General features: G+C 47.3%; 1 protein-coding gene across 4 annotated transcripts; it reads right to left on the bottom strand.

The window, feature by feature from the left end:
• Positions 1 to 564: 564 nt before the first annotated feature.
• On the bottom strand, positions 565 to 24,570 carry DCAF4 (DDB1 and CUL4 associated factor 4). Of its 4 annotated transcripts, XM_019427049.2 has the most exons (14): positions 24,458 to 24,570; positions 18,807 to 18,903; positions 16,578 to 16,681; positions 15,999 to 16,156; positions 15,231 to 15,313; positions 13,877 to 13,979; positions 11,203 to 11,346; positions 10,166 to 10,215; positions 5,811 to 5,890; positions 4,439 to 4,534; positions 4,231 to 4,328; positions 3,045 to 3,218; positions 2,626 to 2,740; positions 565 to 880 (listed from the first exon to the last, which is right to left on the bottom strand). In XM_019427049.2, exons 2-14 carry the CDS (start codon positions 18,893 to 18,895, stop codon positions 687 to 689), a joined length of 1,488 nt encoding a protein of 495 aa, XP_019282594.1. In that variant the 5' UTR covers positions 18,896 to 18,903; positions 24,458 to 24,570; the 3' UTR covers positions 565 to 686. The 4 variants fall into 4 exon arrangements, with proteins under 4 accessions (XP_019282594.1, XP_053745543.1, XP_053745541.1 ...); XM_053889568.1 differs by lacking the exons at positions 18,807 to 18,903; positions 24,458 to 24,570 and having other exon boundaries at positions 16,578 to 16,693; XM_053889566.1 differs by lacking the exons at positions 3,045 to 3,218; positions 16,578 to 16,681; positions 18,807 to 18,903; positions 24,458 to 24,570 and having other exon boundaries at positions 15,999 to 16,152.
• Between the last annotated feature and the right edge of the window lie 370 nt (positions 24,571 to 24,940).

Genomic DNA, 24,940 nt, shown 5'->3' with positions numbered 1-24,940 from the left:
AATAGGAACTGTTGTACCTAACATGCTGGGAGGTGCCTCAACAAAGGCATGCATGCTAGGGCCTGTTTAAAACCTCTAGCATCTAGAAAGGTCCATTTTTCCTCCCAATGCCTATGAATGGTAATAAAAGGGGGATCCAAGATCTGCCACTGATGTTGAATGAGTCTGAGAAGGCTTTTTAATGACCACCCCCCCGCAATCCAGCCTTCAATCTTTCTCGAGAGACTCAGAGAAAGGACTCCCTGCTTCCCCTTCTCCCCAGCTTTCTCCAGTCCAGGCGCACACCTTTCTGGGACCCAAGCACTGACTACACTAACAGTCTCACCCAATCCCATTACCCTTCTTGAAAGGGCTTTTGGTGAAAGAAAACTTCAGTTACTGCCAATCTTCAGCCCTTAGCAGAGTTTTTGTTTGAAAAGGGCCGGGGCGGAGGAGAGGGGAGTGGGGCACAGGCTATTCTAAGGAATTCAACAGGAAACAAGTACCTTTTATGAAAAGGACCTCCGAGCTCTCTGATCTCCACTTAAAACATAGCACCTCTTCCCAGCAGCCGGATGGATGGGATCTGTGTACACAGAGCACCCATTTAAAATGCCCTCACTGGAAACAGGAATTGTGGCAGAGGCATGGCTGCTCCTCACTCCCGTAAGTCAAGTCCACATCCCTCTGGGTTGCACCCCGTGGAATTAGTTGTAGGAGAAACAGTAAAGGTCCTGCTGGACGGCCATGAGCAACCCTGGGGCTCCCCGGAAGCCCCCGAGCCGAGACGAGAAGGCCACACTGGGGATGTCAGACTTGGAGGTGGGGTGTGGGGAAGGTATGGTTCTCAGCAGGCAGGCATCATGGAAGCTCCAGATTCTTGTGTAGCAGTCCTGGCCCACTAAGAAAGAGGGAAGATACACAGCAGGTTAGTGAGAGGATGCACAGGAGAACGTGTATACATGTGGACATGGCTTCTCGCAATTCCTAAGGCTAAAAAGGACTCCACGGGACCCAAAGCACAAATGCAAATGGAAACTATTTCTGTCGATAACGTGTACTTCTTGAAAATCAAAGTTCCAGGTCTTCCTGTGCTCTAGAAGCACCACCAGTTGCAGGTATTCCAAGCGACCAAATGCGTTGGCCGGCGACGCCTCGGATGGTGCCCCAGGCATGTCGGCTAACAGGTGGGCGCTCTGCTTCTCTTGTCAAGGGCTGTTCAAGAGGGTGACTGCAACTGATTTCCTGTTTGTGAAATAGTGACCAGGAAGACCTCTTCACTTTAATACATCCCGGGGACAAACCAGGTGATGACGCTCCCCAGAGCTTTTTCCAGTTTAACGAAATTTTTTTAAACATTCAAAAAAAAAAAACACTTTTTTTAAAGTTTATTTTGAGAGGGCGTGAGTAGGGGAGGGGTGGAGAGAGAGGGGCAGAGAATCCCAAGCGGGCTCCTTGCCAGCAGCGTGGATGTGGGGCTCAAGCTCTTAAAACTGTGAGCTCGTGACCTGAGCCAAAACCAAGAATCGGACGCTCAACTGACTGAGCCACCCAGGTGCCCTGTGCTGTTTCTGGTTCGATGGCTCAGTGTGTCAGACCACGTAAGTCTTTAGGGCCCAGAGCTGTGAGGGATGTGGCACCTAACAACCACTGGCTGCGGCAGGCCAGACGCGGTCTACACTACTGGAGAGCTTCCGAGGAAAGGAGGGCAGACCTTAGGGCTTCCCGGATTTCACATCTGTGCCTGTGGTCAGCCGAGACCGTGCACTCCCTCGGCTGTGGATGGATTCAGGCCGCGCAGTTCACCGATTACTGCAGCTAGCCCACCTACCCAGGTCTGCCTCTCAACGGGGCTTCTCTCTTTTATATTATCCAGAACACAGAAGTTCTTCTTAGATGAAAACTTATGGAAACTAGGCCTAAGCGGGAAGCTAACTGCTGCTGGCGGTGAGAGTAGTAAATCAGCCTGAGAAAGTCCTAACCAAGTGACGCTTCTTGGGCGTGGGGAACAAGTACATTCTGTAGGCATATTTGCAAATGTGAGGACTTGTCAAGACCAAGAACGTATTCCTTCTGTCAAGGGCCTACTATTTAATTTGTCAAACCACTGAGCTTTCATGCTATCAGAACATTTTGTAGCCCAGAAACTCAAAACCTGTGATCAACCTGTAGCTCCTTTCAAAGCAGCGGCTAGACATTTCAGCTCCTGTTCTGCAGATCATGGATCCCCATGGACAGTGTTAAGGGGACCAGGAACCAGTGCTGTTACAATGACCTTAATTTCTTTTCTCAGCATCCTCTGCTAGAAAGTGAGCTCAAAGAACAGGGAGCCCAAGCTTTTCAACAGGATGGGCTAAGGGTCCCACTGAATGCTGACCAGGTGGACACCCAGGTCTCCCAAGCTGCTATATTTTATTGCACCTAACCTGCCTGTTACTGAGGTGATGTTGTCCCATTAACATGGGGACAAAGGGCTGTCCAACTGGTGGATGTTTAACTGCTGCTTACTCATGTCCTACTCTACGTCCCATCTGGTCCCCCTGACCTCAGGAGTCCACAGTCCCAAGTATTCAGTTCAGATTTGGAGTAATTTCCCCCTCTGCCGTTTTATTTGACAGGACAGAATATCTCCCCCTCCCTAGGTACCTGCTACCACGATGCCTTCTTCCTCATGCACGTGCAGGGGCAGGTAGGCGTACTCGTTCACGTGACCTTCGTATTGCCTTATACACTTAGTGGTTCTCAGGTCCCACAGCTTGATCTGTGGAAAGCACAAGGGGCCATCAGAAAGAGTCTGGCAGGCACACTAGCGAACTAGGCGCGGAAGCCAGGGAGGACAAGGTGGCGTCCAAACACCTCTCCGGGTTAGGAAAATCTTAAGTTTCAAAAGCATCAAAACCAGTTTTGTGTCTGTCTAGATCGGGCTGGGCTCCCACCTCTGCACAGCCCACAACTGCCTTTCCCTTGCTACTGTCTTGCATGAGGGTCTCTTCTGAAGAGCCCTTCATCTGGCAGAACTCTGGGCCAGTGGCTGCAGTGGCCCGAAAGAGTCAGTGCTACCCTACCGTTCCCGCCATGTCAGATGCCATCAGGTTTTGCTCTTCTTGGAGGATCTGCACAGAGGTCACTGCTGAGTCGTGGAACAGGCGGGTGGCCTTCCAGCCCTTGCCCTGATTTCGACAACGCAGATCAATGGCAAAGATCTCCCCAGAACGACAGCCATTAAACAGCAAAGGAGCCTATGGAAAAAGGCACTGGTTGGTACCTCCTCCTCTAAGGCTGGGAGGGGTGTGCCTTCCAGAACAGAAGGCCTGTCTCGCACCCCTCTCCCAGCCCCGGGATCAGAGGTGTGGGTTGATGGCTTGGTGGGGATTTGAGCCTCAGGGTAGCTGGAGGAGTTCCTTAGGAAAGGGTAAGAGAACTGGACCCCATGTGTCTTCCAGTGTCCTCCCCACTGGCTGCACTGGACCCTTAGGCCTCATTCTGTGAAGCCCATGTGATGGTGCCTTATCTCCACCAAGGAAGGTCCTTTGTGAGAAGCGAGGGTGGGAGTATGAAAGGAGAGATGAGACATCCAGGGAAGTCATGGAGTCCCAAATAGAGGGCAGAAGGCTGCAGAAACATGAAACATGCAGAAACACTTCTGTGCTTCCAGAAGACAGCAGGTTGGCAGTCTGCACACTCCTCCAGGCTTTTAAACAAAGATGGCATTTTTTAACGGGGGAAGTCTCTGAAAAGTAGGAATGACTAGAATTTTGTTAAAATTTAAAATATGTAAATTGAAAGCTAGGTATGAGGCTATTTAGTGTTATGAATTGAGACTTTATTTATATGTCAAAAAAATTACTTGTCCTGATGGCTAATCCCGGTACTTAAGAAGTACTAACAATTCATTTAAATAGGAAGTTGTTTAAAGCCAGTTTAGGCAGCTTCCTGCCGTTGGTCCCGTCCTTGTGCTTTAATAAAATCACCTTTTTGCACTTAAAAAAAAAAACAAAAACCAAAAAAAAACCCAAAAACCCAAAACCCAAACAAAACCAAAACCAAAAGCCAGTTTAGCCAGGCCTTTCTGAATCAGCCAACTTTCCTCCAGTGCACATACAATCACCAAGTAAACCATTAATCCTCTCTGATGTCCTTTTTTCCCCTGAAAGAGAGGGACAACCAGATACCACACAGGAATCATTTTCAGTCCAGCACAATTTCCAATCTTGGGAAACTTTATAGTGCCCCCTTCCCAATCCAACCAACCATGAGAGCAAACTGCTGGGCCAAGACATCGCTGCTGGTCCCAAATGACTGCCGGTGTCCTGTCACCACGTTGGTCACTAGGACTCGCCGAGACAAGCCTGACAAATAGGGATGGGGCAGAGAGACGAGGATCACTCACAGCCTGGACAGGGAGTTTGAAGTCTGAAATTCTTTACGCTGGGAACCTGTGGAGTCAGTCATGGCTCACCTGTACTGAAGCAGTTATTTGCCTGGATGTTCAGGGACCATGCACAGGACCAGGCCCCAGGGATCCGGAAACTGCAGAGCATGCCGGGCCGTTCTCCTGTTGATGGGAACAGTGACTATAAAGGGTCGCTGCCCTGGAGGGACGAAGATCTCCTCTCTATGCTGCCAGGCCAGTGACCACTAGTTCTGGGAAACCTCCAGGAATGACTGCTCAGAAGGATCTATATCTTGGCCCCATTCTGGGTTTTGTGGTAGCAAAAAAAGAGACACTCCACTGGGGTACCTGGCTCAAAAGTGGTCATTCTGATAATGAGCACATCTTTCCCGACTTCCCAGTAGTAGCATTAGAACTACTAACTGCCATCAGAAAAGCAGTGTAGTGTTTTTACAAGAGGGTTTCAATACCACATCACACTATTAGATGTGTGATCTCAAGGAAAACATTTGTAAAATAAGCTTTTAAAGTGATAACAAAATTGATAACAAATTTCAAGTATATAGTTTAATGAGTTAGCACAAAGTAAGTATAGCTATACCATCATCTAGGTTAAAAAGCAAAATATTCCAGTACCCTTGATAACCTTCCCAATTACCATCTCCCTACTCTTCCTTAAAGAGAATCACTCTCCTGACTTATGACACCATAGATTAGTTTTGTAAGGCAAATTCTGAACCTCTCTTTGCCTCACTTTCCTCATCTATAAAACGGGATAACACATGCTCCTGCCACGCAAGCTTGCTGTACAATGAAACGGCAGGCAGCGGGCTAAGTGTGCCTCATACCCTCCACGTAACCTGCTGCGGTAGGTGTTCTCTTCACGGAGTTAAGCAATCTGTTCAAGTTGGTAAGGGGCAGAGCCGGGACCCACGCCAGGTCTACCCGAAGCCCTGCACTCTTAGAGGTCTGACCCTCGTCTAACTGATCCTAATTCTCTGAAAGACTGAAAACTTAATATCCAGAATGCTGCCAGGAAGGAGAAGTCCAACTGCCTTCAGGCACACAGAATGCCAACATCCCCAGCAGCACCTGCCATGCTTTTCTGCATGGTCCGTGCAGGAAGCCCAAATCAATACTCTGATCTCTTGCACTCATTACATACTCTTCCTAACTGTTCTGGCTGAGGGGACCCCAACGAAGGGGTCAATGGAGGGGTGTGTAAAGATGCACCTGCTTCTAGTACCAATCCTGGGTCCAGTTTACAGAATCCTACTGTGCTTCTGTAGGCTGTCCCCACCCACTCTGCGGTCCCCACCCCTCCTGTCCCAACCTTCACCACGGAGTCTACACCGTTCTTGTGACTGCAGCTCCTAGGAGGCAGGGACCAAGACCTCCTTCAGAGCACCTCCTTATCCAAAGGAAAAGGCCCCAGTACCTGGGTGACTACTGACAAACAGCGATGCTGGGAGCAGGGTGGCACAGCCTGGAGTCTCTGCGATTCCCATGAGGCACAGCCTAGAAAGCTGTTAAGGGCAGTCAAGTACAAGGCTCTCCTCTGGGAAGAGAATGGGCATTAGTACCCTTCAAGAAACTGTAACGCCGTGAGCCAGATTTAACACGCTTACGTTTTCTAGATTTAGTTTCAGATTTTGTTTCTTTAAACTTTTTTTTAAAGTTTGTTTACTTGAGAGAGAGAGAGAGAGAGAAAGAAAAAGAGCAGGAAGAGAGAGGGAGACACAGAATCCGAAGCAGGTTCCAGGCCTGAGCTGTCAGCAGAACCTGACACAGGGCTTGAACTCACAAACTGTGAGACTGTGACCTGAGCCGAAGTGGGACACCTAACCAACCGAGCCACCCAGGCACCCCAGTTTCCGATGTTTTTTTTTTTTTTTTTTTAAATTTTTTTTTTCTTTTTTTCTTTATTTATTTTTGAGACAGAGAGAAACAGAGCATGAACGAGGGAGGGTCAGGGAGAGGGAGACACAGAATCTGAAACAGGCTCCAGGCTCTGAGCTGTCAGCACAGAGCCCGATGCGGGGCTCGAACTCACGGACCATGAGATCATGACCTGAGCCGAAGTCGGCCGCTTAACCGACTGAGCCACCCAGGCGCCCCCCGATGTTTTAAAAGGAAAAATATGTCACAGTTAAAAGACTCTCTGACCCCTCCCCAGTCCAACGCCTCCCCTACCCAGAATCCCATTCTAAAATTGGTCTGAGGTCTGGGCCATGCTCTATTTCCTTAGAGTATCTTCTACAGCTTTTCCATCTTGCTGTCTTCTAGATTCATCTGTATTGAAGCTTGTAGCTCCTGTTCCTTCACTTTCACTGTGGATGAATATACAATTCATCTGCTGATGGGTACTTAACTTGTTCTGTTTTTGAACCCACTCTAGGAGTTTGATTTTACGCTACCACGCACTGCATTCACGCAAATAACTGAAACAGAAGTTTTAGAAAATATTTACTCTTACTAAATATGGAACCGATTATTTTCTAGTCTGTTTCATTAAAAAAAAAAAAAAAAAAAGTGCTGCTCACGAATGGATCTAATGGCCCACCGGCAGAGGTCACGACTTGCAGTTTGTAAACAGGCTCCAGTGTCTAAACCCAGTGCGGAACTGTGGGGTCACAAGGGGTTGCAACTTAAAGGGGTCTTATCAATTTACTTACACCAGCAGTTTCCCCCATCTGCCAAACCGGGCACTATCAGACTTTTAAAACTTTTGCTCATCTGAACGGGTATAAAGTGACATCTCATTTTAACTTGAGTTTCCTGGGCTACAACTGGATGTGCTGATCCATCAGATCACAGCCATTTGGGTCTCCTTTCCTTTGAACTGCCTCCGCATGTCTACCGGGCCATCTGTCTTCCGACTGCTCTGGCTCCTCTCCCTTCACAGGCAGAATTTTCTCGACAGGAGTCTGTGTTTCTCTACCTCCTTGCCCTCCTGTCACTCTTCAGCTCACTGAAACCCAGGTCTGACACTCCTCTTCCAATCAGGTGTTCTCCCCAAGGTCTCCAGCGAACTGTTTCTCACTCTCATCAACACTTTCCAGTCTTGCCTGTGGCCACACGACACTTTCCAACCACACGCTCCTTCGTGGCCTCCACAACCGCCCTCTCGGAGTTCCCTCCTCAGACCTTCTCTTCCACCTCCATTCCCTGGCCTAGATCCTAAGCCTCTTGGACGCATGCCTCTCCTCCGCTCCTGCTCATCCATCACACCCTCTCCCCTGCCTTCGGTCTTGCAGCAGCTCTCTGCCTGAGGTCTCACCATTACCAGTCTCTTGCCCACACTGCTTCGTAAGAAATACCTCCATGGCCACAATCTTCTAGAACATTCCAGCAGCCAAGGCCCCACCTTGCCAGAGACATCAGACATCAGACCACTTACTGCTGTGCAATGTGCAAGCTCCCTCCTGCTTCTTCCTTCTGCTGTGAGCTCTGTCCCCTCCTTTCTGTGTGGGATCACCTCCAGGAAGGCCACCCTAATCCCTTTCTCCCGCTTGCATCCAATTGCCCCACAGACTCACTATACAGACTGAGCACCTGCTGCGCTGCCATTTCTAGCACCTTGCACAGGGATTGCATATAAACTCAACAGATTTTGGAGGAATGAACACATACCTCAGTGAAAAATGTAAATACCTGCAAAGCAATCAAGCAACATTACTGATCGTCTGAATGTGTGATGTGTACACATCACACTGCCTTGGGTGGTAAGCCTCATGTTAAATATAGCAGTATGGAGAGTGCTGAAGCCATAAATAATAACACTGGAGCTGGGCAGCCCAGTGTTCTTTAGCCCTTCCTAAAGAAACCTTTTTTCCTTCTGGGTTTGGAGGGTGAGGATGCGGGGAGGGAGTCCCTACCCAGATGCACTTTCAGTTACTAGGACTAAGATCCAGGTTACCCTTAAACCCTATAGGATACTAACGGGGTCAGTATTAGATTTAACCCTTTAATAGGCCACGGGTTATTGAAAAGCCCAGTTAAGTACAACTTCGATCGAACCTCCCACCGTTCTTTGGGGGGAAAATGCAGAGGACAGGTCTAAATGAGTTCTAGGACCCTCCGCAGAAGCAGCGGGTGCACAGAAGCCTGAAGATTACCTGAAATGATCACCAGAGGGCAAGTAGCTGATGAAGCTACCACAGACCGTATCTTTAAAACCAATTATATGGATTTTTATCCTCTCCTTAGCCTAAGGAGAGAAACATGGGAAAATGTTATCCTGTTTTAAGATCAGAAATGAGAGCAAGGTTGTTTTCTCTCCTTTAAGACTTGGTCTCTTCTGTCCTCTTGTAAGATCACAGTAACAGGTGGCCTTATCCTTCCACAGAATCCCACCAAATGAAAACCACATAGAATTTTTGATTTACAGAACACACACAATTTTGTGTGTCTTATATAAAATGTATAACCAGAATCGCTAATGTTTTTAAAATAGAGTGTTTTAAAATAAAATAAAATGTTTTAAAAACAGAGTGCCGTGGGGATGCCTAGGTGGCTCGGTCAGTTAAGCATCTCACTCTTGATTTCAGCTCAGGTCATGATCTCACGGTTTTTGAGTTTGAGCCCTGCGTGTGGCTCTGCACTAACAGCACAGAGCCTACTTGGGATTCTCTCTCTCTCTGTCCCTTCCCCACTCACGCTCTCTCTCAAAATAAATAAAAATAAAAAAAGAGAGACAGAGTGCCATAGAACAAACTAAAAAACCCCAACAGGTTCCAATTTTTTGAAACCATTATTTGTTGAGGACCCATGATGTGACAAGCACTGTGCTAAGTGCATTCATAGATATTAACTAATATTAGCCTCGTGACAACTCACGAAATAGGTGTTAGGTACAATGAGTGGTCACATAGTTTCAAGAACTCATTTATTATGGAAAAGAACCAAGGACAAGACATATGAATGTGTGGCTTTGGCTCAAACAATATTACTCTCAGAAGCACGAGACAGACAGGTGTCTTGTGCGTCAAGAGCCCTCAGGGACTCCAGGGGAAGGGTCTAGCTAGCCTGAAACTACGCTCCAGTGCTCCTAGTAGAAGAACCCTGATCGCTCTCTTGAGAGGGAAGAGGCTACAAGAAGAGGGCTCTAAAGAAGGCCATGTCTGGCAGGGACCCCAGGCACAGAGCCCACACACTCATGTCCAATGCCAAAGGAATCCCTTTTACTGATGTACGCCCTCAGCCTTCCCCCGCAAGGGGTCCAGCCCACCCTCAAACCACTGCAGCTCTGAGTTCCTCCTCCTTCACCTCAGGAGGATGTGGGGTTTCTGCCTAAGGCTTTACTATTCTTTTACAGATCTTTTTTTTTTTTAATGTTTATTTATTTTTGAAGGAGAGATAGACAGAGTGTGAACAAGGGAGGGGCAGAGAGAGAGGGAGACACAGAATCCGAAGCAGGCTCCAGGCTCTGAGCTGTCAGCACAGAGCCCGATGTGGGGCTCGAACTCACGAACCACGAGATCATGACCTGGGCTGAAGTCAGACGCTCAACTGACTGAGCCACTCAGGCGCCCCAGTTCTTTTACAGATCTTAACAGTGATGGCACATAGTGACATCAATGTCACCCTGGGACCTCGACTACTTCTCTGTGCTCCATGGGAATCTTTGTTCTCTACCTAGCGGCAATGCTCCTTCCTAAAGGGTGAGATGTGCACACAAAATGGTGCAGACCTCTCTGGCCCCTAGGACGCCACCTCACAAACCCCACAGACACTCAGCTCCTCATCAGGGCCTGGCCTGCCCACCAAACCTCTTCGTCTGCCAAAAGATACAGAATGTGGGAATCCAAGTGATTCAGCGAGGCCCAGCACACAGAGTTCACCTGGTGAGGAAACACACAGCAAGACAGAAAGACTGGTTTGACTGCCAACTCATGGAGAGAAATAGACAATGCTTGCCTATGGAATAACTAGTAGGGATACAGACATGGGGCTTCTTTCTTCAGGTCTCACTCCTTTTAAAGACGCTGGAACAAACGTCAGAACAGGGAAGTTCCCTGCTCCACCATGTAGCGCCTTGAGAGGAACAGGGAGGAAGTAACCCCCAGGCTTTGGTCCTTTGTCATCAGTATGGACCTCACAGTGAGACATCTAGTAACTTTCTGATTTGGGGACGGGTTCTCGGCAACAGAAGGGGACAAAACCCAACTCTGAAAGGCATACTGTATTTCATTTCATTCCGAAACCATTTTCAACCTGTATCCATCTTGTGGCTCATGTCCCAAATGAATAGAATGTCACACAGCTTTTTACACATGCAGCCATCACCCAAGTGCAATTTAAAGGTTGCTCCCTAGATGGCAAGCTGTGCTGTATTATATTTATGTACCCTCTCATCTTTATGTATATTCTATTTATGTAACCTCTTTTTATTTATGTAACTTCTGGGTAGGCCACAGACTGGCTGAGTGACTGATGCACTGGAGGACTATCCACAAAGACTACAACAGCCCACTGCCCAGGAACTCGGTGCCTGGCATAGGCTCCTTCGGGTCACCTCGATCCTCTGGAGGGAAGGTCTGTATAAGCAGTTAAAGAAGCCTCTCAAGCCTAAAGAAGCCCAACTATTGCTTCTCCCAACTATTGACAGTTGCCTTCTCCCAACTATTGACAGTTATTTCTCTTCTAAGATAAGAAACTCCTGAGGCCCTTTTCTTCCCTTATAGGTTATCAAGATCTAAAACTCCATTTTCTCTTGGTAGAATGAGGTACCCAAGGTTCTCTCCTCTACTCTAAATTGGGCCAACTACTGCAGGCCCCCTGCATCCAAGGCAAAGGGGGTCGCGAGGCTAATGGGAAAGGCAATGTACCTTCCGGTTGGTGAAGTAGAGGTTTTCGTGCATATGCACCTTGAGCGAGGGGGTCTTCAGACCACGCAGGCTGATGATGCCATACTTGGAGCCTCCGACTTTGACATCATTCACCGTGAAGAGCCGGTCACTGTTGGTATCGGCCTGGAGGGGAAAGGAGACCATAGGTGACCTCCCAGGCTGAGCCAGGTGAGCTGCCTAAGACCACCTGCCATCTGTCTTAGATCCCATGCTCTGAGCATTTTCACTTGGTGAGTGCTCCCACCCATGAGGGAGCATGGAGGTAACCTGACTTGCACCTACTCAGTCCAGCTGTCACTGGGCAAAGCTAACAGGCATCTGATCTCGTAGTCCAGGAGTGGGGGTGAAGGTGATGAGGGGGAACTGTCAAGAGGCATGAGGTCTGCACAGTGACTCCACTCACAACTCGGTTTGGCAGAGTCCCTACATCCATCCGGAAGAGCCACATGGTGACACGCAGCCATCATGAAAGCCATACAACGATGTGGAAAATGCTAGTTATAACTGTGAAGGGGTAAAAGGAGGAAACAAAACTGGATTCCCATTACATGGGCACTTTTCCCCTCAATGAGATACAAAAAACAAAAAACAAAAACCCACTGCATTGTAGGAAAAAATTACAATAGAAAATACTACAGGGGCGCCCAGGTGGCTCGGTCGGTTAAGTGTACAACTTTGGCTCAGGTCATGATCCCACAGTTCTGAGCTTGAGCCCCACGTTAGGCTCTGTGCTGACAGCTCGGGGCCTGGAGCCTGCTTTGGATTCTGTGTCTCTCTCTCTGCTCCTCCCCGCCTTGCACTCCGTTGCTCTCTCAAAAACAAATAAATGTTAAAAAAAAATTAAAGGGGCCAGGCCTGGGTGGCTCAGTTGGTTAAGCGTCCAACTTTAGCTCAGTTAATGATCTCACAGTTTGTGGGTTCGAGCCCCGCATCGGGCTCTGTACCAACAACTCAGAGCCAAGAGGTTGCTTCAGATTCTGTGTCTCCCTCTCTCTTTGCCACTCCCCTGCTTGTACTCTCTCTCTCTCTCTCAAAAAGAAGTAAACATAAAAAAAAATTTTTTAGGGGCACCTGGGTGGCTCAGTCGGTTAAGCATCTGACTTTGGCTCAGGTCATGATCTCGCGGTTTGTGAGTTTGAGCCCTGCGTTGGGCTCTGGGCTGACAGCTCGGAGCCTGGAGCCTGCTTCCGATTCTGTGTCTCCCTCTGTCTCTGCCCCTCCCCTGCTCACGCTCTGTCTCCCTATCAAAAATAAACATTAAAACAAATTAAAAAATTTTTTTAAATGTAGTTAATAACTATTTCAAAGCAAAACCCTACATATTTAAGTGTTTTATGTATACTTATAAATACAACATACACACATACATGGGTTTGGATGTTGGTGAAACTGTATTCACTTTGCAAATTTACTTGGAAAGCACAGTTTCCTGAAGAATCATGACAGAGACTGGAATCAGATCTGAAAAGCTGATCTCTGGGTGGCAAAGCTCCCTTCCCAATACTCTGGTCACACAGCCAGCCAGTCACGTCTAACCCTGGGTGATTGGGAAGATCTGGGCACTAGTGCCAGCCTTGTGTGAGATGAAGTAGGAGGACCAGGGGCTCAGGCCATACTCAACAGCACAGGCATCACCACCCAGTTTTATGGAAGAACCCCAGGGAAGGAGCTCCTGAGGGGAAAGTACTGCAAGAAAGTTTTCTAGCGATTCAGGTCAAACTGTGCCCCCAAACACACAGGAGAGTAAAGCCAGGAGAGAACACAAGTCCTGGAATACCCCTTGCAGAAGGGCTCTCCTGTTGAGGTCTCCTGGGGCAAGACCTCAAGGGTGGGCACTGTCGCTTCAGATTCCAGTCCTTTCAGCAGACCACCAGGCTGAGGTTCTCCATTCTGTGTCCTTCTCGAATTCTCAGCTGTCTCCTGGCCTCCAGGAAGGACAGGGCTTACAGGACAGGCCATGATCTCCTGTGGCCTCAAGCTTCTGGTCTAACTCAGTGGTGTATCGCCTTCTGTTTGCAGTGGACTCTCGGTCCTCTGCCAACATTTCCCTGAACCCTAGGTTCCAGCAATCTCTGGCCTTAACCTTGGCTTCCAGCCCAGGTCTAACCTAAAGCAGAGAAGATGCTCTGCTCCCTGTAAAGGACGTGACAGAGCTGTGCTGGACGTGCAGGCCCAGGAGCACAGACCCTATAGGACCCTGCCACTGAGGTCAGAGCCAGCAAGCAAGGGAATAACACATAGTCGCTACTAAAGGATACTGGTGCTTCAGGTCTGACCACCAGATTATGCCCAGTATAGAAAGGATTAGAAGCCCCTGGTCCACTGTGTACCTTTTCAATTTGCAGACAACACACCAAAGGGAAAATTACGTTGTGACAGTTCTCAATGTGGGGTGGGCTGAGGCTCTCAGATTAGATGACAAGAGCTGTAGTGGGGGTGACGATGGTCGGCACAGCCTGCCCTGCCAGCTCAGCGCCTGCCAGCAGGTAGCCAGTAGGCACTGGTTAGTACCATAAAACCAAGAGGACACCACTTGCTTTTGTGGCACTGGCTTCCGCACGGCTAGCCCCAATGAAAGCCAATGTTAAGCCATGCAGTGTCCGGGGACAGCAGCTATACCTCTGGCACCCGCAGGGCGCTCCCTCCCACTCACCAGTATGAGGTTAAATCGGTCGCTTGCCAAAGCGGAGGGATCCGAGCTCTGAATCTGGACCTTTTTCCTCTGCATGCAGCTCACTCGCAGCTCATGAGCTAAACTGCAGAGGGAAAGAGGGACGGGGAGGGCATGGATGTCGTAACAAGACACCCGTGAAGCAGACTCAGAGCCTCTGCCCTGGCCCACACCCTGGAGACCGCCTCCCCTAGTCAGCCACTTCTCCTCCGAAGTAATTCTCAGCAATGGAGTTGAGTAGGGTCCTAAATAACCTCAATTGTAGAACTCTTAGGAAAACTAAGGCCGAGAAATGGGTGGCCCGTTCACAGGGTCAAAGGAAGATGAACTAGACCAATCTGTCTTTGGATCATCTCGTACAACTCTTTCTTGGATCATCTAGTACAACTCTTTCTTGAGACAAAAAGAATTTGCCTGAAAAATGCAAGAAACAGCAGGCCAAAGAGCACCCAGCTAGCAAGAACCAGGTATGGACCCCCTTCTCTCTCCACATCATGGCCGCAACCCCACTAAGAACAAAGCATGTTTTAGGGTGAACAGAGGTATTTCTACCTAGACCTTTAATTCCTTTCCCTCTCAGGAGGGAAATTTGGAGAGGCATACCCGACCCGACTTGGCAGATACCTCCTGCATGGCTGGCCTTCCCTGAAGGGGGCCTTGTTCCACGGTAAGTGCTATAAGGCACTCAAACTCAAGCTGTTTCTTCATAACATGAGTTCCGTGCACAGCAGGGAGACAGCAGAATGTAGGGGTTAGGAGCTCAGATGTTGGGAGTCAGACAATTCCACCCTTTCTAGCTTTACCTTGAGCCAGTCAATCAACTCTAAGCCTCAGTCTCTTCTGGAAACTGGGGGAAATATCAACCTAGCTCACAGAGTTTTGGTTAGAATTATATCAGACATTACAAGTGTATAAAGTTTAGAACACATACATCTGTTTAATGCTCTATTTTGGGTGACAACTTGCTGGAAGAGGAGAAGGGAGCAGAAATCTCATGGGAATGAAGCTATAGGGCCTCCTATTACACTAAAAATGATTTCAAGTAACACAGAGGAAACATCTTGAGAAATTTCTGCTCAGTTTCTCTGCCTAGATCCCCTCTCTCTCTTTGGCTTCCTACATGAGCCACTTCCCTTGCTCTACAGAGAGAATGCTTCACTCAGGGCTGGTTTTAGCAGCAGAAGGCAGGCTGTGAGCTGAGCCCCCCTCTCCCAACTGTGAAGACTCCTTACAGAGTGGTTATGTACTCCATCCTGACTGACTTCTTGGACCATGGAAATAAGAAATAGGAAAAGAATATTCACGAAGGAAACTTAACAACGAGGCATTGTCTTACCGGCAATAACTGGTGGCATTGAGAAAACCCAGCTTGTTTTTTTGGAGCAATGAAGATGCATTAAAGCCCATCCTGGCTATTTTCTAAATTAAAAGAGAAGAGAAGAGTAATGAAGTTTTATGTTATGGGATAATGGAGAATGTTTTCAGTTCCACAGGATGTAATGAAAAAGCAAGCGTACTAAGTTGGCAGAAACTATATGCATAAAGTTCTAATGGTCTCCTCTTCTTGGCAAGAGGAAAAGTCCATCACAAGAAAGAACGTGTGAGCTAGGAATTTGGTTTGGTGCCCACGTCCAGACTCCCCATCAATTTATGCCTGGGGAGATGAAGCCACCCCACTAGTGAACACAAGAATGGCACTGGTCACTCACGTCTGCTTTCTGTTCGACTACTAGTGACCCGGGGGCCCCCATAAACCACTGAAATGTGCTGGGATGTAATCCCCAGAAGGGATGCAGGAACTCCTCATATCCAAACCATATCCCTCGGTTTTCTATTTAAAATATACAAGTACTGAAACCATTTCATGCCACTTCCCAAGATTCTTCTGAGAAAGGACAAGATGTGAGAATCACTGATGAAACTTTGCAGATAAGAAAAGGGGGGTGGGAGATTTCTTGCCTTCTTACTCGCTTCATCAGATTACTATGGTGGAAGGTTGATGTCACATTCCCTGAAGTGCACCATGCTAAGTGTTACAGAGGCAGCTGCTCGGTACCTCCTATCAGCAGTGGATGGATGTGGCCATCACGAGTGTGGAGCCCACCTTTTTCTGCTTGTCTTCTTCCTCCAGCAGCTGCAGCCTTTTGCTTTCCATCTCCTTGTGCCGGATGCTCTCCTTTGTGAGGGGGTTGCAATTGTTATGTCCGGGGAGCAAGCGGAAGTAGCGCTTCTTTTCCGGGTCAAAGTAATACCCTGGAAGATCTTTAGTCAAAAAGAAATGAAATCCACTTAGACACTGCACTGACCTACCTATGAAGGAACCCAGTGATCTGTCCACACCACCCCTTACAGATGCCTGTCTTTTCTGAGGGGCAGGAGGTGGGCTAACATTGTCACTCCCCGTCCGATGCCCATTTCGGTCCTGCACTGGCGGAGCCATTTGCCTCAGAATCCCCATTCCTGACACAGTCAGGATGTTTAGTCAGTGTTTTAATTTGCTCCAGAATTTCCTCCAAGCCGGGAACGGGCGTTGTTGACACACATGGAGTTCACCCACATGCAAGTGCAGACACACATGGCTAAGAAGGGCAGCCAAAACAGAACCAGATGATGAGGCAGGATGAGGTTTCATCTTTTCTACAGGCAGGGACACAGGAGGTCTACCATCCAGCAGACGCCTCACCTGGCGCGGAAGAACTCCCAGCTGTGCCAGATGAGGTCGATGGGGCCTCGTCATCATCGGCACGGCCAGAATCCTGTGGGCTTTGCTGTGCCACTGTGTTACACCTGTTGACACACAGTCACAATAACTTGCAGTGAGGAGCTTGAGTCCCAGTCATTCTCTGACTGTGGGATCCTGCTGGGGTCAGTCAAGGCAGTTCCATGGCCTTCATTTCAACCCTCTGATTCTTCTGATTGCCTGGGGAGCTCTGACCTCTGTTTTCCTGGAAAGCAGTGTTACCTACTACAAATATACAGAAGTCAGGGCAAGGTTTTGGTTCCTCATCCTTAACAGGACACGGGTCACAGTAATTCCCTTTCCTTGTCTCCTCATGTGAGCATTTTGTGAGATCTTTTCAAAATTTCCAAATGAAAAGGGGAACAGAAATCTTTGCCAATGAGAATGTTACCAGCTGGGCTCATCTGTCAGCTCAACAGCAGTTACAAGGCCAGGTGCATTTCATTCTTTATTGGATTCGGCAGTACAAAGGGTTTAAATTTTACCTGGCTACACAAGCTTACAGATGGAGAAACTGGGGTTCAGGGCACAGAGGTGATTTGCTCAGTTAATACTGGGATAGAGCCATGGTTTAAACACCTGATTTGCAAAACTACAAGCAGCTTCTGTGGCAATTACAGGCTGAAGGATATAACGATACAGCAAAACACCTAATTTTAGAATCCTGACAAAATCCACTTTACAATCAAGAACTTCCTGCCTATCCCTCAAAGGAATACAAACTGAATCACTAGGCTGAAGGAATGAAAGAACTTTCTCTTCTGTCTGTGAATTCTAACTATGCCATTTCAGAGAAAATCATTTGCTCTCCCTTTTTATGGCCTGGACCTTTCTGAGGCAGCTCATCTGGCTGCCGCAAGAGAAGGATTAAGCATCAAGAGAAGGATTAAGCATCATGACAAACGTCTACATTTCTAGTCCAAGGAATGCTGTTCCATTCTGTCTATGGAGCCCAAAAGGTGGCTGCCTGGCGTGTTTCCACAGTACCTGCCAGGAAGAGTAGTGCTCTTTTTGCACAGATCACATTTCGCTGCACATTGGACTCTTGTGCGAAGGCCCGGGGCCCCCAAAATATCCATAGCTCTCCTTACAAAACATACAAACACTGGGCACCGTCCTGATCTTTCCACAATATGGGGTCAAGTCTGGGATTCTGGCTCAGAGTCACCGATTTTATCCTGCACCTAATGAGGCCCACCATGTATGAAGGGCCTGCTCAGAGGCAGGAAGCCCATCAGAGGCTTTACATAACAGTATTGCAAACCTTGTACTAGCTCTCTTGTCCAAGGGTGACTCAGAGTGAAGTAACTTGCCCAAATTCACATAGGAAAAAGCAGAGTGTCAAACCTAGACCTTCTGATTCCAAAGCCCTTGTTCTTTTCACAACACTTTGGTGGTTTTTATTACTGTTTAGGTTAATCTGTTCTAGAGAAGCTTCTTGGTATCTGGCATCTTCTGACCCTGTAGTTAAGACAACCGTCCAGGTTAGAAGGAGGTCTGAAGTACGGCAGAATTTTGAAATTGGCATGCAGGCTTTCTCTGGTGAGGAGGGGGCTGTGGAAAGATTTCTGCATGAAAGAAACACAGTCCAGTCCCAGAACAAGATGCCCACCTACAGCAGGATAAGAGACTCCCCACAGCTCAAGGCCAACAGGACTTCTGGCCATAAGAAAAATAAGTTGAGAACGGAACATGTTTTATGCTGGGGACTTTGAGTACAGACTAAGTTTTACTTTCTAAACTAGGTAGTGGGTACATGACATTCATTGTATTATTCTTTACACCTTTTTGTGTTTATTATATACAATATTATATACTTAGCCTTTCTAAGGACTTAGGCTAAATGAAATTAGGTCTCCGGGAAGCTATTTTCATTGGCTAGAAAAAAAGAGAGAGAGAGAAAAAGACTGCAAAACAGAAAAATGGCTCTCGAGTTCTATCTGTTAAGGTCTCCTTCTAAGCCTCTGGCTAATACTCTGTACAGAGGTCATGGTCACTCTCAGAAGAAAAGAGTCCGGCCATATCTCTTAACTACTCAATCGGTGGTGGCAGGCTGACCTGCAGCAGTGGCACTGGGCCCCGGCTCAGACCCTGCCTTTTGATGAGAACCCTGTGACTCCCGCTCACGGACAGGCTGCACGTGCTGGGGTGGCACTGGGCAGCAGCACTTGCCTCTCGTCAGAAACGTGTTGTCTGAACCAAGGGTTCTGCTGGTGGCCCCTTCGCACACGTCTTCTATTCTGCCTGTTGTTTTTATGCATTTCTGCTCCTAAAAGAGAAAAAAAAAAAGTGTACATACAAATATGTGTGTGTATGCACTTCTCTGTTTGTTTTAACCTTTATTTATTTTTGAGACAGAGAGAGACAGAGCATGAACAGGGGAGGGGCAGAGAGAGAGGGAGACACAGAATCGGAAGCAGGCTCCAGGCTCTGAGCCATCAGCCCAGAACCCGACGCGGGGCTCGAACTCACGGACTGTGAGATCGTGACCTGAGCTGAAGTCAGACGCTTAACCGACTGAGCCACCCAGGCGCCCCACTTCTCTGTTTGTTTTAAACAAAAATATTTTTTTAATGTTTTATTTATTTTTGAGAAAGAGAGACAAGAGTGAGAGCAGGGGAGGGGCAGAGAGAGGGAGACACAGAATCTGAAACAGCCTCCAGGCTCGGAGCTGTCAGCACAGAGCCCGACGCGGGGCCTGAAGTCACGAACTGTGAGATCATGACATGAGCCACAGTCAGACACTTAATCAACTGAGCCACCCGGGCGCCCGTTTGCCTTTTTTTTTTTTAATGTTTAGTTTTAAGAGAGACAGTGCATGTGAGCAAGCAGGGGAGGTGCAGACAGAGAGGGAGAGAGAATCCCAAGCAGGCTCCGCATCATGACCTGAGCTGATATCAAGAGTTGATGCTTGACCACCCAAGGCGCCTTCTTGCTTCTTGATTGTTCCTTCATGCTCAGAGCTAGGCAAAAGGATGGCTCAAAATGGGTTCTCACCAGAGCCAACACACCAAGCCTCGCCTATAAAGGCTGCCTCCTTTATAGGAGATACCGAAAAAATCCCATGCTCCTGAAGCCACTTCTTTGGCTACAGTTCTCCTACCTCACAGTTAACACCTGGCCTGCCAATCTGCCAACCTCTGGTTCCCTGGGTCACTGTGTGAGGTGATGACAGATTCTCACAATTACTTTAGATGGCAGTTGAGGCTGGCATGGAAATTCTTAGGTTATTCTTCTTTCTTTTCTTTACCAGGTAACACCAGAGCATATAATTTTTCTTTCAATCCACACACATCCCTATTCATAGAGAACAGTTGACAGTGAACACTTTCTCCTACACAATTCCAGCACTGAGCAGGGAAAACTGTGAAATAACTAAAGGAGAGCTAGTGTGTGGGACTTCTCAACATGCCGTATAAAGGTTTTAACTTCCTGAAGTATGCTAGCTGTTAAGGGGACAGGTGTGCACATGCATTTTCAAAAATAAAAATGAAATAAAAACACTTCTTAATGACACGTATTGCCATATTTCAAGTGACTTTTTCAAATCTTATATAGCCTGAAACCAGCACTTGAATCACAAGTTTCAACACTGGGAATCACAGTAAGAGGTCTTAAAAAGATCAAACTGTGGTACAGGGACCAGCTGCTCTGAGTTTCATGCTTTTCCAACACCTGGTGGCTCCCCCCACCTCCAACCCATGGGAGACAATGATGACATCTTACCGAATACTTTTTTTTTTTTACTGAATATACTTTAAAACCATATTCAAATGCCATAACAAAATTAGAAAAACATTTCGAGGGCTGAATGCAGCCAAAGAATAGGCTAGAAATCTATTTGCCTCTATTTTCCAACTTATACTTCCGAGTGGGGAATGCTTATTAGCATCAGAGCACCAAAAGTCTGGACTTCTGGTCTAGTACTTACCCAAACATTTTGCGAATTCTATAACAAAGTCCTCAGTTTGCTTGCTTCAGACAGTCAGTCTGCCGCCCCCACTGGGTCATCCCATAACCCGGATTACTTTCACCAGACGCTCTCCAGTCCTGTGTCAGAATGGAGCACTAGTGAAGCAAAGTCTGCAGCCCTGCGGATGTGGACTCATCATAAATGTCTTATTTTGTCTTAAATTGTCATCCTCTGCTGGGACAGTATGAATTAACCCAGTTGGAGTCACTCTCGACAACGCAGGGTGTTGCCACTGTCCTCACACTCTTCCCACTTTCTTCCGGCCCTTACTTGCTAGCATAGGTCCCTGCCTCACAGAGAAGAGAGATGTGGCCAGGAACGAACACCCCAACTTCTCTCCCTTCCTTCCACAAACATCTGCCTTTCATACTTCTAACGGTTTTCTCTCTGGTCTTGGAGAAACAGGCGTCCCTGGGCCTCTTCCTGGCAAACCCACGCCACCTGGCTGATGCTCACATTCCTCAGACTCTGCGGCCACCCGTTCCCACGCATGTTCAATCAATTTCCCGTCCTTCTCTCGGCTCGCGAACACGGCCAGGTTTTTCATTTGTATGAGCTCCCTCTCCGACCCAAAAGGAAGAGGAGTATTCTGAGCACGTGGTCTACGTGCACACATCCCACCTGTTGGTTTCCCAGTCACTCCTCAGCCCACTACAGTCAGGCCGCCTCCCTCGCCTTTCTGCCGAGACGCTCCTGTGAGGTCCTACTTGCCAAAGCCAGTGGGCTCTTTTTAGTCCATTCCTACCACATGTGATGCCATGAAGCTTCACTCTTTCTTTGGCTTCTGGAATATCTTTCTCTTGGTTTTCCTCTTGTCAAATTCAGCCTTTTCTGGTTTCCCCATAAGTGCGTTTTCTACTGTTCTGTCCTAGATCCTCTTCATACTTCTATCATCTCACCTGCCAACACAGATTCATCTCCAAGCCCTAACATCCCTCCTGAGCATCCACTTCTTCCACCACCACCTCCTCCTTCCAAAGTGACAGCAGACTCAATAGGCTCAGAGCCCAAGATCTCTCCCTAGCTCCCCCTCTGCTTTTACCTATCCCTTTTTCCCTTCTCTGTAAGTAGTATCACTACCGCCGCCTTCACCTCTGTTCAACAGTGTAACAACTTTATTCATCTTCCTAAGCAACCCATTTTCATGGCTCCTGGACACCACACATATGGGTCTCCCTAAGGATCAATTTTCCTAATCTTCATTTAAGAACAGAGTTGTATTTACTAACTAGTTAAGTTACAAGCTAAGAGGCACTGTGCAGACAAAGGGAAATAGGTAGGACTAGTGTTAAGAAAATTGATGAGAAGAGGGGCGCCTGGGTGGTTCAGTTGGTTAAGCATTCAACTTTGGCTCAGGTCATGATCTCGCTCGCGGTTCATGAGTTTGAGTCCCAAGTTGGGCTCTTGCTGACAGCTCAGAGTCTGGAGCTGCTTCAGATTCTGTGTCTCCCTCTCTCTGCCCTTCCCCTGCTCATACTCTCTCTTCTTTCTCTCTCAAAAATAAACATTAAAAAAAACCCAAAAAACAGAGAAGAAAAAGATGCCATACTGACATAAAAGGATAAAAATTTCTGTAGACTGCACATTCTATACATATGACCCCAGTTTGCTTTAATTATGAAATAATGCATGACTCCAGGGAAGAACACAGTAATGGTTAAGTCAAAGGCTTCAGATCAGGAGGCAGGAGCATGGCCTACCTGCAACCTTATTCTCAAAAGAAGGGCACAAAATGACGAGGACACAGTAAATAATAACTAGTGAGTGCTGATTTTGGAATATTTCTACACCATCACCTCACACAAATACAGGTTCAGGTTCTGCAACAGAATGAGAGGCTGACAACATCAACCAATCTGATAAGCAACATCAAGCCAAAGTCATTTTATTTTTTTCAAGTTCATTTATTTATTTTGGGCGGGGGTGGGGGGGGGGGAGGGAAGGGCAGAGAAAGAGTGAGAATCCCAAGAAGGCTCCACACTGTCAGCATGGCGCCCAACGCTGGGCTCGATCTCACAAACTGTGAGATGATGACCTGAGCTGAAATCAAGAGTTGGATGCTTAACTGACTGAGCCACCCAGGCGCCCCAAGCCAAAGTCATTTTAAAAAGTCACAACAAACAGAAGTAGACTAAACACAGAAAGGATTAGAGTATGGTGAAAAGGGATCTTTTTGTACTTTTAAGAAGCCTATTTCAGGGGTGGGGAGAATCTTCCCAAATACAGATCTAGTTCACTCTCAGTATCCACTTTATGCATTACACTTGTCCTTATCATTCTGTACCGAACTTTGTACTCCCATCTCATGTTAAATGTGATGTGAATTGTGATGTGAATTTTCTAAGCAAAGATCCTGCCTTGTTCCTTCCTCTGTTCCTAGCACCTATGACCTAGCCGGTTCTCAGTAAATGTTCACTGAACTAAACAAACACCAAAACAACCCTGCAGCTACTTTAAAATCCCAGGTAGCCCCTTTCTGCCCTAGGCACTTTCATTTGCTATTCAACACAGATTTACAGAGAACCCACTGAGCCCTGGGGAGCAGGCAGAGAGAAATAAACTGTGGTTTCCATTCTCAAGACACTAGTTGATCACTAGGGACGTAGATGTATGAACCGGTTCCCGCAGTGCCTCATAAGTGAAGACTCAGGTCTCTCCAGGTGTAGCAAAAAAGAAGAGAGTCATTGCTCTGAGTGGAAGGGCTAGAGGGGAGAGACAGTCTGAGTTGCGGTTGGAGTGTCAGGCAAGGGGGTGAGGAGCCTGCAGCAAGCAGTTTGCTATGGCCAGAGCCTAAAGTACAAGTGGTTGAGGGATGAGGCTGGAAAGGCAGGCAGGGCCAGCCCATGAGGCCTCTGCTATGATTAGACATCCATGTTGGAAAGGGCACTATACAGGCAGCGCAGAGAATAAGCTGGAAGTTAAGGACTGCTGCAGCAAACCAGATGAGATGAACTCACCGGCTATGGAAGTGACACTTGGGACAGAGGATCTTGAATTTAGACAGACTCAGGTGAATTTCATGTGACAGGTGGAGACAGAGGAGTGAGGAACCAGTAAGTGACTAACTGGTAGGGTCCTGACCTGGGAGACCAAGAATAAAGGAAGAAGAGCAGTTTGCGGGAGAGAAGACAATGAGACTCGTTTTGTACACACCAAATTCAAGATGCCAGCAGAACAGAGGCAGGCAGCTGTAAAAAGCGTCTGGGAATCCAGAGAGGACACAAGGCTAAAGATACAGATTTGAGAGTCATCAACATGTGAGGACACAGACTGAGACAAATGTAGATCCAAAGCAAAATATACAGTGAAGATCTGAATTCAAAGTTAGAGATAGTTTTATTGGATAGTAATAGAAAATTCACATTTATCAGTTTTTAGATCAGTGTTTCTTAACTGAGGACAATTTTATTTACCAGGGGACTTTTGGCAATGTCTGGAGACAGTTTTGTTTGTCACAACTTGAGGGGAGGGGCAGTGATGGAGGTGGATGACATTACCAGTTAGTGAGAAGTCAGAGATGCTGTTAACCATCTTACAATACACAGGATAGTCCCCTACAATGAATTAACCCAGCTCCAAATAGAGCTGAAGTAGAGAAACTTTTTTTTTTTTTTTTTTTTTTTTTTTTTTTAAGGCTGGTTGTTTTGTTTTGTGAGACTGAGCATGGGCAGGGGAGGGGCAGAGAGAGGAGAGAGAAAATCCCAAGCAGGTTCATGCTGTCAGCACAGAACCCCGTGTGGAGCTTGAACCTACTGTGAGATCATGACCTGAGCCGAAATCAAGAGTCGGATGCCTGTATGACTGAGCCACCCAAGTGTCCCGAGAAACTATTCTTGATAGAAGTGCTCACCAACAATTTGCTAGATGAAAATGCTGAATCCCAGCTTCTTTGCAGCTGCTTTGCCAGACAGGCATTAAGCAAGATGTGTTGTGGAAGGCTGGGCTTGGCTTTGCCTTTCAGAGAATCTTGTAAGTACTTGAAGAAAAAAAATAATTTCTTTTAAAAATATTAATATTAAATATTAATATTTATTATTATTTTTTTAACATCTATTTATTTTTGAGAGAGAGAGGGCAGGGGAAGAGCAGAGAAGAGAGGGAGACACAGAATCTGAACCAGGCTCCAGGCTCTGCACTGACAACAGAAAGCCCGATGTGGGGCTTGAACCTATGGACCGTGAGATCATGACTTGAGCTGAAGTCAGATGCTTAACTGACCGAGCCACTCAGGCGCCCCCCTTTAAAAATTTTTTTTAATGTTTTATTTGTTTTTGAGAAAGAGACAGAGCCCGAGCCGGGGGGAGGAGCAGAGAGAGAGGGAGACACAGAATCT

This window comes from Panthera pardus, unplaced genomic scaffold (assembly GCF_024362965.1).
Source record: "Panthera pardus isolate Hobbes unplaced genomic scaffold, ASM2436296v1 HiC_scaffold_24, whole genome shotgun sequence".
In the NCBI taxonomy this organism is placed as follows: Eukaryota; Metazoa; Chordata; class Mammalia; order Carnivora; family Felidae; genus Panthera; species Panthera pardus.
Note: the sequence above shows the minus strand (reverse complement) of the source record. Positions and strands in the feature narration are given on the sequence as shown.